This window comes from Rhinolophus sinicus, chromosome 1 (assembly GCF_057876585.1).
Source record: "Rhinolophus sinicus isolate RSI-liver-muscle chromosome 1, RSI-T2T, whole genome shotgun sequence".
Lineage (NCBI taxonomy): Eukaryota > Metazoa > Chordata > Mammalia > Chiroptera > Rhinolophidae > Rhinolophus > Rhinolophus sinicus.
In genome coordinates, this window is record NC_142501.1 from 24161213 (window position 1) to 24179932 (window position 18720).

At 39.7% G+C, this 18720-nt stretch overlaps 1 protein-coding gene across 6 annotated transcripts in view; it reads left to right on the plus strand.

Moving 5' to 3' along the window:
- Window positions 1-18720, plus strand: part of FGD6 (FYVE, RhoGEF and PH domain containing 6) — a 94086-nt gene that overhangs the window by 17570 nt on the left and 57796 nt on the right. For 5 of the 6 annotated variants that reach the window (XR_012494064.2, XM_019732166.3, XM_074326161.2 and 2 more), the window contains exon 3: window positions 16313-16466. Coding sequence is in view for 5 of the 6 variants with exons in the window: in XM_019732166.3 (XP_019587725.3) it covers window positions 16313-16466 (154 nt within the window). In the remaining variant the exon portion in view is untranslated. The remainder of the gene's footprint in view (window positions 1-16312; window positions 16467-18720) is intronic. The other variant, XM_019732167.3, reaches the window with a different exon arrangement.

Below are 18720 nucleotides of genomic sequence, written 5' to 3' on the forward strand. Positions count from 1 at the left end.
CTTATTTTACTATAAGACCGGGTATAGTATAATACAATAAATATAATATAATACCGGGTCTTACTTTTTTTTTTTTTTTTTGCTCCAAAAGATGCATTAGAGCTGATTGTCCAGCTAGGTCTTATTTTCAGGGAAACACGGTATATAAGACTAATGTTCCTAAACACCCCATTCCCTTTCATAGGTTTGTTCCACTACCTTTCCCCCAGACAGATTGCGTGTCATCCTTTTAGACCTAACTCAAATGTTACCTTTTGTGGAAATCTCCCTTTCCAATATAGGAAAGGTAACAAAATACCCCTACCTCCACCTATTTACTTATCACTTATCCAGTTCTATTGTTTTCCTAACACTTCCTATTCCTGGCAGTATGTTATCTATTTATTTATTTGCTCTTCTGTCTCCCCTACAATGAATGAGAGGGACTTAATTTTCCTACATTGCTTTATCCCCAGTGCCTAGAACAGTGCCTGACATACAGTGGGCACATAGTAAATTTTTAATGAAAGAATGAATGAGGAAGTGCATTTGTGGATACGTGTGTTGCCACTCCCTTCCATAGCATATTGCCTGGCATGTCCTGTTTGTAGTATAACGGAAGCAATAGCTAATGTTTACTGTAATGATTGTATTAGGTTGGTGCTAAAGTAATTGTGGTTTAAAGGTTAAAAATAAATGCAAAAATTGCAATTACTTTTGCACCAACCTAATATAGCAAGCGGTACAAGGCATCCCTTTCCTTCTATTGTACAGCACTAGCTCATCATTTTATCGTAACACGTTAACCTCTCCCTACCATCTCCTCCAAAAAAGAAGCATAAGATATATGAAATATAAGAATAAGAGTAAATATTATAAGAGATTATAAAACCTTTGTATCACTGGCAGCAGTACATACCTGGCACAAAATAGGTGGTCACATCTGAGTAAACAGTTGTCAGGTTGTATATTGCTTTTACTTGTGTGAGGTCAGAAATCCAGCTGTATTTTGAGTAAACTGGTATCCCACTGACCAGGCTTCCAGAATGCACAGGAAACATCTGTTAATTTTGGAAAGCAATTACACTGATTTGGACAATTATTGCTATTCACTGAAACAGCTCCCTTGGAGAAGACACACATCTGTCTTTATTAGATATACAGTGAGCATCCTTCAGTGTTACGGACTGGTTATGCAGGAAACATTCCGTTCCTCCCATTCCACGGGTCCTCTCACCAAACCCGCAGAAAGAAGCCCTGGGGTTAATTCCCATGCCAATCAAAAGCAGTTTTCAACGGTTTCTTAAGTAGTTCAGGTCTTAAGATAGCTTCATGTGCTGTTCAGAAACACAGACAATTGTATCATTTAAAACAAGTCAAAGTTTTATAAAACTCTTCTTAAATGAAAGAACCACCCCTCGGTTTAATATGTAGTAAGACTGAAAGGAAGTCTGGGCAGTCTGTAGGAACCTTTCGAGTTAGAAAAATTTGCTGAGATGTCCCAAAGCCAAGAGCCTGGTGAAGGGCCGGGTGCAGTTTATATATATATGGAAATGATCAGAATGATTTAGTTACAGAAATCACGTTTTCCCATATAGGGTGAAATATCCATCTAATTATTTCAGGATTTGAACACGTATCAGTATTCCAAAATACATTATTTTAGACCCTTTGCTCTGTTGTCTCCAAATAAAGTATGTTGTGAACTCCAGTAGCCTGGACCCGTTGGATATCCGGATTGGAGACATGTAAGAGTCTTACCTAAGAACGTTATGAAATCTTTTAGAAAAATGTTAACTTAAGAAACTTCTGACCTTTTATCTTTTAGTAGTCTCACTGTACAACTGATAAAATCCCATGTCTTAGCTGTTGAGAAGCCAGGTAAAGTATGCTCTGGGTTTACACAGATAACCTGTGCAAGCTCTTCAAGAGATTACATCTTTCCTCTTAACATCTTTAAATGCTCTTCCTCGTTAACAGGTATTTACTGCACTTTGACCATGAGCGGAGAAATATATTTGGGGAATTATAAAAGGAGCTTTTCAAATGAAAAATGGTACTGAGGCTTTCATGAAGAATGTAAAATAAAGATTGGAAGGGTGAAAGTTTTCTATGACTGTTAAAGAAATGGGTTTTGGTCTCATTAAAATATCTGAAGTCTTTTTGTAGGACAAAATGTAAATACCTCAGAAATAAGCAAATACATTAGTTCGAATAAGTTCAGGATCTTTTTTGACAGTAAAATGAGTTTAGGTCTGTTTTTGTAACCAGTGGTTATAACTTGAGTAACTTGATGCTTTCATACAGCAGGCTACAGTGAAATCTTAGCCATTTTCTTGAATGTGGCCTTACTATTAGATTGACTTTTTTTTTTAATTTTTTTTATTAGTTTCAGGTGTATAAAACAGTGTAATAGTTAGACATTTATACACTTCACAAAGTGATAACCCCACATTCTACTACCCCTCTGACATCATATATAGCTGTTACAATTCCATTGACTATATTCCCTATGCTGTACTCCACATCCTATGACCGTACATATTTAATTATAGTGGACATTTGCTATTATTCAACTTCAGCTGTAGGTATATAGCGCAGTGGTAGGCATCTACATAGATTGACTCTTTTTTTTTTTTTTTAAGATCTTATTGGGGAAGGGGAACAGGACTTTATTGGGGAACAGTGTGTACTTCCAGGACTTTTTTCCAAGTCAAGTTGTTGTCCTTTCAGTCTTAGTTGTGGAGGGTGCCGTTCAGCTTCAAGTTGTTGTCCTTTCAGTCTTAGTTGTGGAGGGCACAGCTCAGCTCCAGGTCCAGTTGCCATTGCTAGTTGCAGGGGGCACAGCTCACCATCCCTTGCGGAAGTCGAAACCGGCAACCTTGGGGTTGAGAGGACGCGCTCCAACCAACTGAGCCATCCGGGAGCGCAGCAACAGCTCAGCTCAAGGTGCCATGTTCAATTTTAGTTGCAGTGGGCGCTGCCCACCGTCCCTTGCGGGACTCGAGGAATCGAACTGGCAACCTTGTGGTTGAGAGCCCACTGGCCCATGTGGGAATCGAACTGGCAACCTTGTGGTTGAGAGCCCACTGGCCCATGTGGGAATCGAACTGGCAACCTTGTGGTTGAGAGCCCACTGGCCCATGTGGGAATCGAACCGGCAGCCTTCAGAGTTAGGAGCATGGAGCTCTAACTGCCTGAGCCACCGGGCTGGGCCGGCCCCCATAGATTGACTCTTGATGGTGGTAATTCTAAGCATCATCCTTATTGAGCCTGCTTACTGTTAAGAAGCAAAGTATTTTTGTTTGCTCTTCTGTACTCTACAAATTAATGCCTCTTTACCTGCTCATTGAAATTTTAGCCCTAGTACATATTTCTGCTGGCCGTTCTGCTAATGCCCTGTGGACAGATTCCATAAGTAAAATCTGTGACTATGAACAGAGGTGTTGGAGTTTATAGAAGCCTCTATTTCACTATACTTAACCCAATGTTAGGGTGAAAACATTCCTTCTTCCTTGGGTTTACCTTACGGGGAATGCATCATTTTCCCCGACTGGGGTAGACAGTCTGGAGGGTTAGAAGTGTGTGCATTTATATGCTGTCTACAGGAAGTGTACTGAAACCACTGCTGTAATTCGCATGTCAACGTAATGTGGTTTTCTTGGCATCTGGGGGGAGTCCAGGTGAGGCGGCAGTCTCCACCCCCCCTTTCCCTTGCCTTTGATCTTCCTCCCCAAGTATCAAAAACATAACTGTTCATGAGGAATGCTTGAAATAATTGAGATGAGCAAACTTGGAGAAGGGAGAATGGGGATTTTCAATTCTTTTTATTAATTTATAAAAGTTACATAGAAGTCTTCTTTCTTTTTTTTAACTTAAATGTGCGTGAAGTGAAAAGTTAATGCTTCCTCCATTCCAGTTGAGAGAAGAGTTTAGGGGTGTTTTGTTTGTTTTGTTTTTTAATATGGAAAGTTTTAGAATAAATGGAAAGTTTAGGAGTAGTTAATCTCTGTCCCTAGGAGGCCATTGTTATCTTGGAGGTACTTGAGGAAGGCAGAGGCTGTCAGCACTGTGCCCCTCCCCTCCCCAGCAGGAACAGCCTCCCTTGTTGTGTGTCACCTCAGTGCCTAACAAAGTCTAACCCACCAGGAGCTCAGGGACAGGCCAAGGTCACACGTGCCCAAATCATAGGTAGATAAAAATTGACAACGCTTTGTCTTTCTCCCTGCTCCTTATTTCTCTCCTCTTTCCCTCTTTCCTTACTGTTTTCTGGTATCTCAATTTCTCCTTCTCTCCTCCTTGTTGTGTGCCTTTAGCTAGTGACAAGAGATCAGTGTTTTGAAGTGCTGTCTACTGGGCGCTTTCCACTTTGCTCCAGTGCGAAAACTTGTGTTTAGAAAAGAAATACAGGTACTTTGCTTTACATTATTGCAAGATGATGTTCTTAGTACCAGAGGCACCAGCAGCTTTTTTGCATAAGTGACCTGTGCTTCTTATGTCACTCACAGTCCTTTTCAGCTTGTCCCTCATCGAGGTTGCCATTGTGATCATTATCTACCAGAGGGACAAAGCTAGGTTTTAGAAAGTTGTTTTAAAAAGTACTTTGAGATGTAGTGGGATACCTCTGAATTAGTCATTTGTGTTGGTGAATGAAATTCATTTAGAAATAGGAAACAGTATTGTGATATGTGTGGAACTGATTCTTCTGAGCTTCAGGATATTACTGTACAAGTAGTAAGCCACCCAAAAGAAACAGCGAAATTAAACATGGAAAACAAGCCCAGGAGGGACCTGCTGTAAAACCACGGCTCACATGACCTCATCACAGGAGTTCCTTACTCAGACTTGTACGCTGGTGATGAGCTGTTTCACATGACTGATAATGCAGAAGCTTCTCTCTGAGGTCATCTTTTATACAGGTCTAGACTCTTAAGTATCTACAGTAATATTTTGTTTCATATTAGAGATGACACTCTAAATATACATATACATACATATGTATATATGGAGAAAGAGTGCACAAAAGCAAGTGAGCTTTCTATGTATCAGGCATTGTTGTTAGTGAGTTATTTGTATTAATTCATTTAATCCTCATAAAGCCCTGTCAGGTAGGCACTATTATTGTCCCCATGAGGCACCGCGAGGCTAAGAGCTTACTCAGTTTTACTTAGTAAGTGGTAGAGCTAAGATTCAAACACAGGCAGTTTGGCTCCAAAGTAGATATACTGCTTCTTCTGGGTAATCTATAATACTGTAGCAAGGGTCAGCAAACATTTTCCATAAAGGGTCTGATGGTAAATACTTTGACTATACAGGCCATATGGCCTCTGTTGCGACTTTTCAACTCTGTAGCTATAGTGCAAAAGCAGCCACAAACAGTATAAAAATGAATATACGTGGTTGCATAGTTTAAAACTTTATTTGTGGACACTGAAATTTGAGTTTTATGTAATTTTCACATATCACAAAATATTATTTTTGATTTTTCCCCCCGCCATTTAAAAACATAAAAACCATTCTTAGCTCACAGGCCTTACAAAAGGGGTCACCAGGCTAGCTTTGCCTACTCATACGATACTATTTTTTATAAGATTAGGATAAAGTCCATTCATTTATTCATTTGTCCACGCAAGAAGTAGAGAAATCAGGCATCACACTAATTTTGGGATTAGCAGGGGTGAACAAGAACAGAAACTTCCAGTTCCTCTTGCCATTCTGTTTACTTAATGGACCCCCGATATTCTCCCTCTTTTCATGCCTGCTTTTAAAAAGTTAGTCTTTATTTCTTGTCCATTGTGTGTACCAAGAATGCTCACATGACCTCATTTAACTTCATAGCTGTGGCATTATCTCAATTTTATAGTTTAGGGAAGTACAGAATTAAAGAGCCTAAATAGCTAGCTAGTTACACACAGCCAGGTGAGTGGTGAAGCCTAGATTTAAATGCAGTTTTGTCTTAGGCTGAAACCGGTGTTTTTTCTTCTCTACCGCCTTTGCTCTCCCCTAGGAAATGTATGAAACTATGATGAAATATTTGTGACCCTGTCCAAAGTGAATCTGTTTATCTCACTTCTTGAATGCATGTTTATTTTCACTTCCCTTCCATAATCCTTGATTCTAGCTTTCAAAGATGTTACCCAAGTTTGACAGAAATGTTATGATTTTTCTTGGTTTTCCAATTACGGAAGCTAAAAATAAACGCGGAGCTAGTTAGCAGTGTAATTCGTGGAAAGATATGCTGAAGGGTGGAGGAAGAAAAAAAGTAAAAAAAAAGACAAAACAAACAAATGAAAAAAAGAGTGAAGGAAGGAACCCAGGCCCTTTCCTGATGCTCTCTACCGCCTCTCAGTCTTGAAAACATGGACCTGTATACCCAGGGTGCTCTGAGAGAGAAATGGGTTCCATATGGGTCTTGGGGATTATCTGTGATACATAGTTGGTCTAGAGTAGACCTTTAAGACAGTTCTTTTGTGGCAGGTACCCAAGGAAGAAAAATGGTAAGTAGAATTGTTCATACATAGTTTTCAATAAGGAAGTGAACTGATTTATTCATGAGTGACAATTTAACCTCCCCTTTCTGGCTCCTTATGGGCTCTCAAGAAGCCTACTGTCCTTTCCCCCATGACAGCGGGAACTCCCAGTTACAGACTGTGGTTCCTGTTAGAAAATGGGAACATTCAAGTAGGGTTGGATCTAGACCGAAAGCAGATGTCCTTTAGGGTGATCTACTGATTTCCTTGTAATTTCCCATTGTGTTATTATACTGGGGTTTGTGTTTAATGTAACATTTAATATTTTGAAACATGGAATATGTCATATTTCTGTAGCACATAACATTAATACCTTTAACTTGAAAATTGCTTGAGTTTATCATGGGAGAGTCTGTTGGGATGTATTTGCAAAATGTCATTAGGTATCCGTGTAGCTAACATTTTATACCATTCTATTTAATTTCTGAGAATAATCCTATTAGAAACCACCAGTGTGCCTGCTTTATGCCTAAGGATCCTAGAAAAATGGCACCGTCTTTGATGGTTGTCTAAATTACCTCCTATTCACACTGTTGGTGAGGGAGAGATTCCTGCCCTACGGTCCTGGGGATGGCCAAACACATGACACGGGACAGATGAGATTGACAGCAGTTTATCAGTCACATATACTCACAGCCTGAGGGGAGAAGGGCATAGCATGCCACTCCGGGTCACACTGGAGTTTTACTTGGGGACAGTGTGAACCACCAAGGACTGTGGGTGGCAGTCTCTGGAGTATCAAGAGGGTAGGGTGCCCCCTGCTTCCCATGGGAGGACGTGATTGGCTAGTTTGAATAGTTCCACCCATTGGCAAGCAACTATAATCCTCTACTAAGCCAGAATTGTCTCTGATAAAGAAGGTTGCTTGGCTAGGGGACCTTATCTGAGGGAACAGAATGGGAAGAGCAACTTGTAGTTAGTCCATTTTCGGGCCCTCTCGGTTTTCCCCAGATGTCAAGGCAGAACACAGTATTAGAGCTTACACCATAGTGATTTCGTACTGAGTCACAATCAAGAGCATAGCATGGGCAGAGGGTCATATTTTCCACAAGTCTCACCACCTTTTCTGTGGCTTTAGGATTATGATGAAAAGACATTAGCAGAGGCAATATGGCATGTACAACTGACACAGAAAAGACATGGTCACCCTGGTAGAGAGGCAGTCAAAGGGTGAGCTGTTTATTTTCACTTAGTCACCAACCAGTCTCACTCCCCTGGCCCTGCTCCCTACTAGTGTTTCCTACTCTAGTGTTAGAACCTAGTGAAGCCAAGGGGAGGGGTTGGATTTGGATCCCTGTTTCCCATCGTGGATGGATGTCTCTTTTGCCTTGGCTGCTTGGCAGCCGTGGTAGCAGTAGGGCCCTCTCTCTAACTTGGTGGACTCTAGCTTATCACATAGAAATGCTCCCCACATCACTTCCAAGCCTTTGAAAACCATTCCCACCCCCGTGCCTTTGCTACTCCTTTCATTTGCTGGAGTCTGTTTTCTCAAGTGCTGTCCGCACCTCAAATCTCTGACTGCGCCAGCCTGCGTAGGGTACTTACTTTTCTGGCTCTGTAGCCCCTAGTGGCTGTGCAGTGCCTGTAACATTTAGTATGCACAACCTTAGTTGTCTTTTTAGAAAATAGTCCCTGTCTGTAATCCTAATTACTGTAGTTATTTCAGTTCCTTCTGCCTTTATCTGTTTAGGAAAGTTTCACTCAGCAGGTAAAAAGCGAAGCAATCAATAGAATTTAAGGTTTGAATGTTATACCTAATTCTATTAGATTATCATCATCCAGCCCCTAAAATAATATATGATACATAATAAGCCCACAGTGTGTATTAAAATAAATGGCATAGCAGTTTTATATATTTTAAGTAGTATAAAATATATAAGTGAAAATATATGTGTATAAATATACAAAGGGTGCCAAAATAATGTATACACATTTTAGGAAAGGAAAATTGTATTAAGATTGTAATATTCAATATATACCGATAGCAAAAGATAAATACAAGTGACATTTGACTTCTGCAATTACAAGAGGTGCTCAGAGTGGTTACCATCAGGGTCCAGACTCTTCTGATTACAGTGAACTACTGCTTGAGCAACGCTGAACAAGATGTCCACTTGTATATATATTTTTTGGCACCCCCGGTATGTGCATAAATGTGTGTATGTGTGTGTCTGTCTGTCTGTCTAAATATGTATCTAAATATACCAGCCACATTATTTCTAGTGGCCTTTATTTGGTCTGGTACTAATGAGTTACATATTACATAATGAGAAGGTAAAGGGAAAAAATGATGTTGGGTCAACCCTAACTTTATTTAAATGTTTTAATTTTTTTGAAAATAAACACCATCTCTGCTACAATGACAAACTGGATTGGTATCCTGCTCTATTTTATTTGGAGGCAATTCTAAACTCAATAGAATGCTTTTCTATTTGTATTAACAAAAAGATTTCTGTCCACATTTCTTGAAGAGCATTTTAAAGAATTATTTCTGAAACCCCTCCAAATTCTAAGAAAGCAAAATTGCTGGTAATTAAATGTTTGCTATTTATTTTAGCTACTGTTTGTGTCAGGAAACATTTCTATAACAATTTTTTTCCTCTCTAGGTAGGAACAGCCAGGCTTAAACCAGCTGCCTCTCAGCTAAGCTAGAGGGTCAGGCGTATCTGTTGGGCTGTGATCAGTCCTGAGCTGCTGTGTCATTAAGATTGGACCAGGAAACCGGGAGGGCATGATCCTCCTTACTCACAGGCCAGATCTCCTAGCAGCCAGAGGAGCATTGTGGCAGAGGCCTGATAATATGGTGCTGTTCCCCGTGGCATAGTCACAAGTTGTGTCGTTACTCTGTGGCCCCTGCAGACTGTGAACAATCTCTCTGCAACCTCTGGGTCTTTTTTAAAGCCATCAACTGGCTGGCCAGAAGGTCTCTTCACTTACTTACTCTCTTGACTCATGTTACTGATTTTCCCAAATATGTCCCTATGGGCTGTAAGACGAAAGGCATAATGGTCTATATTACCTTTCCCACCTAAGTAGTGGTTAAAGGAATAACATAAAGACAATCTTGAAAATGGGCGGAGCTCCAAAGCTGGAGGGGGTGGGGAGTGAAGGGGAGGCACAGGAATCAGTTTCTCATTTCCCTTCCCTTCCTCATCACCCTGGGAAGGAATAAGCTACTCCTAAAGAGTTGGTGCTCTGATGAACCATCTTTTATAAACTTTCCATATTTTCTAGTTCTGTGTGTGTGTACACGCATGTGCTGTCTTTGAAAAAGTAATAATATGCATAATAAAAATGTTTGTAAAAAGCAGCAAAGGGTAAATTATGAAGTATCTTTCTTACCTCAGACTTTAGTCCCCAGAGGCAATCATTGTTACCAGCTTCTTCTGAATCTTTGCAGAGCGAGCTATCTACCAGCATAGTATTTGTATGTGTGTTTGTGTGTGTGTATACATTTATATATTCACATATGTGTATACATATATGCACATACTCGTGTATACATATGTATGTGTGTTTGCGTTCTTTTGTTTTGCGTTTCACACAAATGAGTGCATACTGCTCTGTACCTTGATTTCTTTTTAACGAAGCAATATTTCTTGGAGAGCAATCTATCATCGTGCATAGATCTACCTCAGTTTCAAAATAGCTGTTTATTAATTCATTGTATGGACTTGCCCCAATTTATTTTATTAGTCTCCTTTTAATGGCCATTGCTGGAATCTTCTTTTAAAACAGTTTTTTTTTGAGGTTAAGCCTTAATAACTCTAAAACTACTTACATAAAGGGGGTGTAAATATCTGGGTAGGTTCTCTTCTACTTTAAAGAGTTTTGAATTCCATTTGTTTTGTAACCCATTTTCAGAGTTGTCCTAGAGGGCTGTGCTTTAGATAGCAGCCTCAGGGTACTGATCCTGACTTTGTGTTTACTCTGTAGGGTGCAACTTTAAGGATCCTAAGAGTAAATGCATTTCTGGGGAGAGGGGTGGTAATGGTATTTATAAGAGTAGAGGTTGCCCCTGGAAAAGGATGCAGGCCTGTTTTTCAGAGTCCATCACTGAAGTCTGGTATTCCTTCCTATAACAGTCACCCAAAGCCAGTTTTCAAACAGTCCTCCAGTTTATATTTCAGGGAAGCTGGATATTTCTCTGTGGTTTCTTTTCTGAAGCCACAGAACCCCAGCTTGCTAGTTTTAAAGGCTTGGTTAACACCTCTAAATTCCATGAACCAAAGAATAAAACACTAATCATGTATATTTCATACTGCAATTTTTTCTTGTTTTTTTTTTGTAACAAACTCCTGTTGTGCTATCTCTTATTTTAGTAATTTTATTTATTTGTATTCTGTGGTTATTAATCAAAGCGTTTAACTCAAAAATAGTTAATACACTCATCATACATGTTAAATTATAGATTTTTAAAACTGAACTCAAGATAATAAATTCATTAATTTTAGAAATAAAATTAAGTTTGCCCTAACCTTTAGGCAGTCTCAAAAGAAGATTAACAATTCATGTATATTAATTAAGAAACTAATATATATATACCTTTCTTTGAGGGGAAGGATTTCTACTGTTACACTGTGATAATATCAGCTATCCACCGCCTTACGTATTTTTGAAGCATCAGTGTTTCTTTTTAGTCAAAGCTGTTAGTAATGGAGAAGACCTAGCAGATGATCTGGTTTACTTCTCAGCACAGAGAGGTCACACTTGTTGAACCTGATATTTTCTCAGGTCAGATAAGTTTGCTTCAGACTCTGTTATCTCTTTCCTTTTATGTTTTGTCACTCTGGCTCTGCACATACTTAAAATAATTGTGCAAGATCCTGTGTTTGGAAAACCTAAAAACATGACATAAATATATGAATCTTGTTTATTAGAGGATGAAAATGGCCACGTATGACTACTTCACAAGTTGTGCCCTGTTTCCTAAAAGAAGTAGAGAGATAACTTACTTAGGGGTAGTTCCCATGATAATCCTCTGAGTGGGGCATGAAGAAAATTCTACAAGTACTGTGTAATTGAGAAGAGGACCCAAAAATGAGAATAAGAATGATTTTTAAATTGTTTTGTGTTGATTTGATTCATAGTTTTCAACCTGACCCTGGAATCTGCAATTCCATAATGGAATGGAAATAACAGAGTAAAAAATTTTCTGATGAAATTAAATAGAAACCACTTTCTGGTGAAAATTGTGAAATTTTACATAGTTGGCATGTATATGATATATAACATTCAATTTTTTTGGCTAATTTTTCCATGTAATGTTTATCCTTGAAGTTCTTAATAGTAGTTTTTTCCACTCAATCTGTGATAAATATGAAAGCAGCCAAAGGAAACACATGATCACCAAGTCATAATGAGACAGCATTTGAAACAAAATGATAACAACATCCTGAGGACGAGCAGGTTCTGTTCAGTTTGGGCCAGGAGCAGAAAGAAGAGGAAGAGACAGATCACAGAAGTTCATATTTACATGTTGTGACTTGGAAATGAGAAACTTCTGAAGGTGAGGGGATTGGAATGAACTTCTTTGACTTTGGGAGGAATGACATACTACATTCTTTGTTTAAGAGGCTGAGAATAAAATCACAGGCAAGAGAGGAAAAAGAAACTGGATTTGTCAACAACAAAGGCGGGATTCAGTGCTTAGAAAGCCTTCTTCAGTTAACGCTTTTTCTCTTCCTTTTTCTGCCATCTTATCCCCTCCCCTCGCTGGAATTGTTAAGTTAATGGCGGTTCACACGGATGTTTTCGGGGTGATGCCTGGCTCGGTATTGAGTAGGTTTTACATTCCTGAAAACTTTTAGGGGAAATGGATTGAATAATTATTTTTTAAAAGACAGTTCCTCCGAAAAGATCATTGTTGATGTGCCGTCTTACCGGAAAGAGAAAGTCGATGTACTCCCACTAGAGGATGTGTTGTCCATATGTAGAAAATAACATAAAAATTAAGTAATTAAAAAAAAAAGCAATAGCATTAAATAATCATCACTCCAAATGTATGAGATCCTTGGCATGTGGAATTGAAGGAGTAGTTGCCTAATGGGTGGGAAGTGACTTTTGGCTTTACTTTTCTCTGTCTTTATTCCTCCAGTGTATTTGAAAAAAATTATTTTCTAGAAACAAGAGTCCTTCCAAAAGCAAACCTGACTGGGAAAGGATGGCCTGGGGAAATAGTCTTGACTCTGTTCTGGTTGTTGTTGCAGCTTACTTTCCCTTTACTTCGATTATCAAATTATGATATAATTAGGCAGGAAAGTGTAGAGGAAACACTATGTCCTATTCCTTTCACCCCAGTGCAGAGGGTGTTAGGATGTTACCTTCCTGACAGTGGAAAGGAAATGCAAAGAATGAGGGCCCCAAACTCAATGACTGGCATCAGTGAAGAATCCGTATTTCATTATTCGAAATCTAAAATTACCTAAATGGATTTGAAATCTGTTAACAATATGTGGGGAAACAGACTAATTAAAAGTTTTCTCTATTTAATCACGTGGAGATGAACATACGAGGTGTAAATACTAGATGTGTATACTAGGTGCCATCTTCCTGATTATGCTGCTCAACTCCTCTTTCCTTTAAAATCAGTCCCCTTTTAACGCTTCCCTTTCAATTGATGTCACCCTCATTTTGCTGGTGACTATTCATGAAACCTTGAAGGAAGATGAGTTTTCACACCATCTCTTTAGCTTTGATTTTTCTTGGCTCTGACATCCCTCCCTCCCTCTCAATTCCTGATGGAGCCGCCCTGGTTCAGGCTGCCTGCACCATTGAAATTACTTGTGGCTCTCCTGCCACTTCTGTCATTGTGCCCACACCCCAGTCCACCCCCAGTTAGTTCATTGGCATCAGGGTACAAGATTAATCTTCCAAAAACCCCACTTGGCTCACGTCTCTCCTGAGCTTCAGAAACCGTCAGTGGTCTCTGCTGTTTGCTATCCCGGTGTGTGGGAAACACCTTTAACTTCAGCTTCGAGATCATCAAGGGGATCTCAGCGATGCTGTTAAAAAGGGATGTGCTTTCCCTGGTTAGGTGTGTGTGTGTGGGGGGGGGGGGGGTGAAGCAGGGACTGTGCTTACAAAGTTTGATTGACTGAAGAGGTGCCAGCCCTCTTCCCTACTGGCACTGACAAGAAAGAAGTATGGTAGTGACATCCAGCTTGGAGGTCTATTAGGGAAATCGTAGAGGTCTCCTGGGAGATGTGAGTGTGCTTGTTGAAGGCCTGCAGGATGAGTATAAACTCTTTAGCTGTTTTTCATGCGCCTTGACAGCCTGGCACCTGTCGTCTTCTCCAAGCTTGTATTCCATTAATTATTTATAGGAGACTCCTGCTGTAGCCACAGTGTTCTTTTTGTTTTCTGAAAACAAACATTCCCACTCCCACACCATTGATCGTGATGCCCAGGTTGCCCCTTCTCTTTTAAACCATGTACTCTTTTTAGTACTCCCCCCCCAAACATTTCTTTGTGATCCCCACTACCACAAATATGCACTATCTGAACATCTCCTGAAATTGAACACCTATTGCTTTCTAATACCATTTTTGTTTATAGTAAAAAGTGATTGAAGGCCTGTTATGTGTCAAGCAGTATGCTGGGAATTCAAGTGAAAACAACAATTTCCTTGTCCTTGGGAGTTTACATTTTAATGAGAGAAACAAATTTACCACCAAGTGCAGTTGAGTGAGATCGTATTGGATTCAGAAGAGACACGTAAACTAATTTAGGTTAGGGTGGGCAGTCAGTCAGAGGTTTTCTGTAGGAAAGCAATTTTCGGAACTAAAATCTTCCAAATGTTTTATTGTAATATGTTTTGATCCATGTCATTTTAATATTTAAAATTCTTTTATATTTAAAACTCTTTTTTTCTTGTTCTTAAATGTTAATTTTTGTAAACATTTGTATCTCTAATCGATGTGGTAACCAACTGGTTACTATCTTCTTAATAATAGTTTCCCAGATGTTGGATCAAGAAACACCTCTCAGCTCTCCTTTTAGACAAAATAAACTCAATTTTCTCACAGTTGCCATAGCCTATTACTGATTATTTGAAATTTTCATACTGTTGAATCCTAAAGAGCGCTTAACTAGGCTGATCCAAACAAACCCAAATTACTACGATTTTGTTACAACCGGATTTGATTCAGTGGGGAGGGTTGGGGTCTGAGGTTTTGTATTTCTAAGAAGCTCCCTCGTGATGCAGACACTGCTCATAAATTGTGTCTGAGTGACAGGGTTTTGTGGGATGTAAAGAGACAAAGACTTAAAACAAAAACAAGTGAAGGTATATGTGTTTCTTCTATTTATATGAATGAATCCTACAGTCTGTACATCCTGTTAACTCTCCTTTACTCTTGCTAATCTAAATATCAACTGATGACCCAGCTGGAGTGGGCTCATCTCCCTGCATGGAGAGACAGTGAATCTTGTCAGTGATCTGATGAGAAAGCTTCAGCTCTTCACCCCCACCCCGTCCTGGGGAGTGAGTCTCCTCCATGTCATGGGGCACTATGCTAAGGTGTGCACCCACCTATTTGAGGCTGTGATATGATTCCCTAAGGCCTTCCAGCCACTGAGTAATAAGAAACCCCATCTTTGGCAGAGGGAAGTGTTCCTTTTGGCATTCTGCCTCTATCCAACTGGTTTGTTTAACAGTTGGGCTCCAGGAATGGCATCTGAGGCAAGTCTGCATCCTACAGGAAGTGGCAGAAAATTCATCTTTAGCTTTTAAGATTCCCGTTAGAAATTCTCATGACTTATGGAAGCCTTGGCCGTTGCGTGACCCGCTAAAAGGGCTTGCCAGAGTGAAATTCAACTGTCTCTTTATTCTGCCTGAGTGTGTCTCCTGATTTGCTGTGGATTTTTTACTGACTTCTGTTCTGCAGATATCCTTGTAGACTGCAGACAGGAAAGCAGTTGTTACAGGCAGTGTGTTCCTGCATCTTTACAAGCAAAGTTATAAAGTATTATTTCTGTCATCTTCCTGGGGAACTTTGCTGTGGAATTCCCCCCTCAGATTGGATTGCAACAATGGCAGTTAGGTTCAAGAGATCTGTCTCAATACAAAGTGGGAGATGACGATGTCAGGCTGGTGAGGAGGAGTTGAAAATGGCTGGCAGAGTGGTTTTCAGACCTTAGCATGCATCCCCTAGGGGCCCTGCACCCCTAGAGTTTCTGATTCAGCAGGCCTGGAGCAGAGCCCGAGAATTTGTAACATCCTCTTTCCTTCCTATGGCTTATGATGTGGTTACATAAAAGGCAGTGAGTTATAACCAGGGAGGCAAGCACATGTTCACAGTAGCACACGCATTGTTGATTGCCGTGACCATCATTAGCTCCCAATCCTTGTCAATTTGTTAGCTAAAAAGTAATGAAACACTGAGACCCAAGGAAGCAGCACCCCTCCGAATGTTCCTGCGTACACAGCCAATGCCCTTTGGTGGCAGCCCTGCCCACATCCTATGCGGCTTCTTGGTTTACAGGAGTAGACACCAGATCTTCTAGAGTAAGGATGCATTGAAGCATAGGATGGAGGCAGCTGGAAACTTGCTTCTCACCCACCTTCTTATCACAAAAATACATGTTTTTTAAAGTGATTATTTTAAACCCAGAATGTATTTGGTTTTTTGACAGCTGATTTGGGGAAAGGAAAGTCTGATCTGGCTATTTCCATCCCTTTAAATCCCTTAGATGTACCTGACTTACATCACATAAATCACATGGTTGATTTTGTTTGTTTCTTGTAGTGTTGCTTGTTTTTAAAGGTTGCTTGTTTTTAAATGCTGTCCTTTCTCCTGAAGCAGTTCTGGAGCATCCCAGGAGGGACACAGTGATCTGGATCTCTGTCTTGGTGACCTGCCTTCGGATGAGGAGGAAGTCATCAACAGTTCTGACGAAGACGATGTCAGCTCTGGTTCTAGCAAAGGGGAGCCTGACCTGCTGGGAGATAAACAGGTAGGTGTTGGTATTTTTGTGTTTATTGCCCTCTCATGACATTCAGAAATATTTATCAGCATGATCGGCACAAAATCACCAGCTGGTTGTCTTAAAACTTATAAAACATTTTTCTAATTTAAATGTAATGCCTGCTATAGTGCCTAAGATGTTATATTTCCAAGCGCATATCACTTAGAGATTATTTAGTAATTTTTGAGGAATTAGTTTCGGTAATGTCCATTGGTTTTCTTTTGATAACAAAAACCCCTCTTAGTATTGTTCCTTATACTGCTAGTGATTCTACTTGAAAGAAAGGAATTAGATGCATTTCAGAGTCAGCCAAATCCCCTAAAAAGGGATCGGATAAAGATTGCTGGTCATCGCACATTAAGATTTCCTTTGAAATAATCCAGTATGTGTGTATTATCAGTATACATGAAATAAGACTCGCTATGCATTGATAGTTATTTAAAATGTGTCACAGGTACAAGGGGGTCATAGTTTCTCTAGATTGACATGAATATCTATTTCATTTAAAATCACATTTGTTTGATTGAAAACATAATTACAGTGGAAGAGCAGTATATCATCAGAAACCCCAGAAAGTATTGGGATGTTACAGTACGATGGGGTTTGAAAGGACCCACATATGCACAAGAGTATCAAGCCATGGATACTCCTATGCCATAAATTTCCAATCTGTTACACTTCCTGTTTAATATATTTTCATGTCGTTTAACACGTTGTGTACGGATCACAAGAATCTTCGTTTTTTCTGAGCGGATTTTTATGAGGGATTTAAACCCCGCCGTACGCAATGTGTTAAATTCATTTTCAGCCTTAAATGAATGGGACAGGTGGTGTCATTGTCTGGATTTAAATTCCAGCTCTCCTACATACGACCTGGGCATTCTTGGGCTAATTATTTAACCTCTTTAGGCAAAAGAGCCCCATTTTGTGAAGAAGAGAATAGTGCTTATCGCATACAATTCTGAGGACTACATGATTTGATACGTGTAAAGACTTAGAACACTGTCCAGTGTGTGGTAAGAACTCAGTATTTATTTCTTGCAAGACTTCATTTCTTCATTGAATCATAGAGTTGGGAGTAACCACTAGAAATTACTTAGCCTTAAGGCAGATGAGTTTGCAAGACACCTAAGACAGATGAATGACTGTTCCTAAACCATCCTTCAGCAGTATGGGATTTGACTATCAAGTACTTCCTCTGTGTTTTATTGGTATCTGTCTTGCTCTGGTTGAAAAGCTCATTTTCCTTGTTGTTTCTTCACAGATGTAGATTCTACAAATACTTACAGGATACCCATTCAGTCCCAAGTACTGTCAGAATGTTCTAGACATAAAGCAGAGCTCACGGTCCCTGCTCTTGAAGAGCTTACATACTAAGCAGGAAGGACCATAAATGCATAAACAGTAACAGCGTCAGAGAATTTCATGCTAGAAAGGGTGTAAAACAGAGTGAGGTGCTAGAAACTAAGGAGGCTACTTAGGATGAAGGCTGTTCAAGAAAGTGGTATTTAACTGAGGTATAAATGATGGGCAGGAGCCAAAGCCTGCAGAGTTTGGGGAAGAGCCTTCAAATGGTCTTCCTATCTAAGGTCTGTAATTAAATCAGCCTTTACTCTAATCAATTACAAGTTCTTTCTTTTCCTACCAAATAAAACTGTTTTCTCTCATTTTGTTTATTTGTTTCTCTTGCTTAAACCCTGTCCATTCCCCCCTTCTCCCCCCACTTCTTATAGTATGGTGACCAAAATTGGTGTCCACGTTCTACTAGGATCTCACCTACACGTGGCATAGAGGAAGGATTAATCTGTAACTTTTCTGTGTTATGCATCTTCCCAGCACATCCTGTCATAGCACTGCCTGGTTGACTCATCTGTTTTGTGGTCATTGGAGACTTCAGGGTTCCTTCCTCTGTATTCATGCCTGCTTATCCCTTCCCTTTTAGTATTTATATTGTTGGGTTTTTTTGTCTTTGGTTGCACCATGTTGCAATATCTCTGTTAAATCTTTTTCTGTTTTTAAAATGACATTACTTCTTCAGTTACTCATCGACATTTAATATTTTTGCACCTGAATCCAGTGTATTAATAATTTCCCTTCTGTCGAATCATTACCCACTCTGATGAGCTTCATCTGAGACAGCAATGGCAATAATAAATATTATAGACTAACTCTCCTTTCTGGACAGTTATTGATCCATCTAAGCACAGCCTGGTGAACACTTTTAAGTAATTTGCTTTCATAG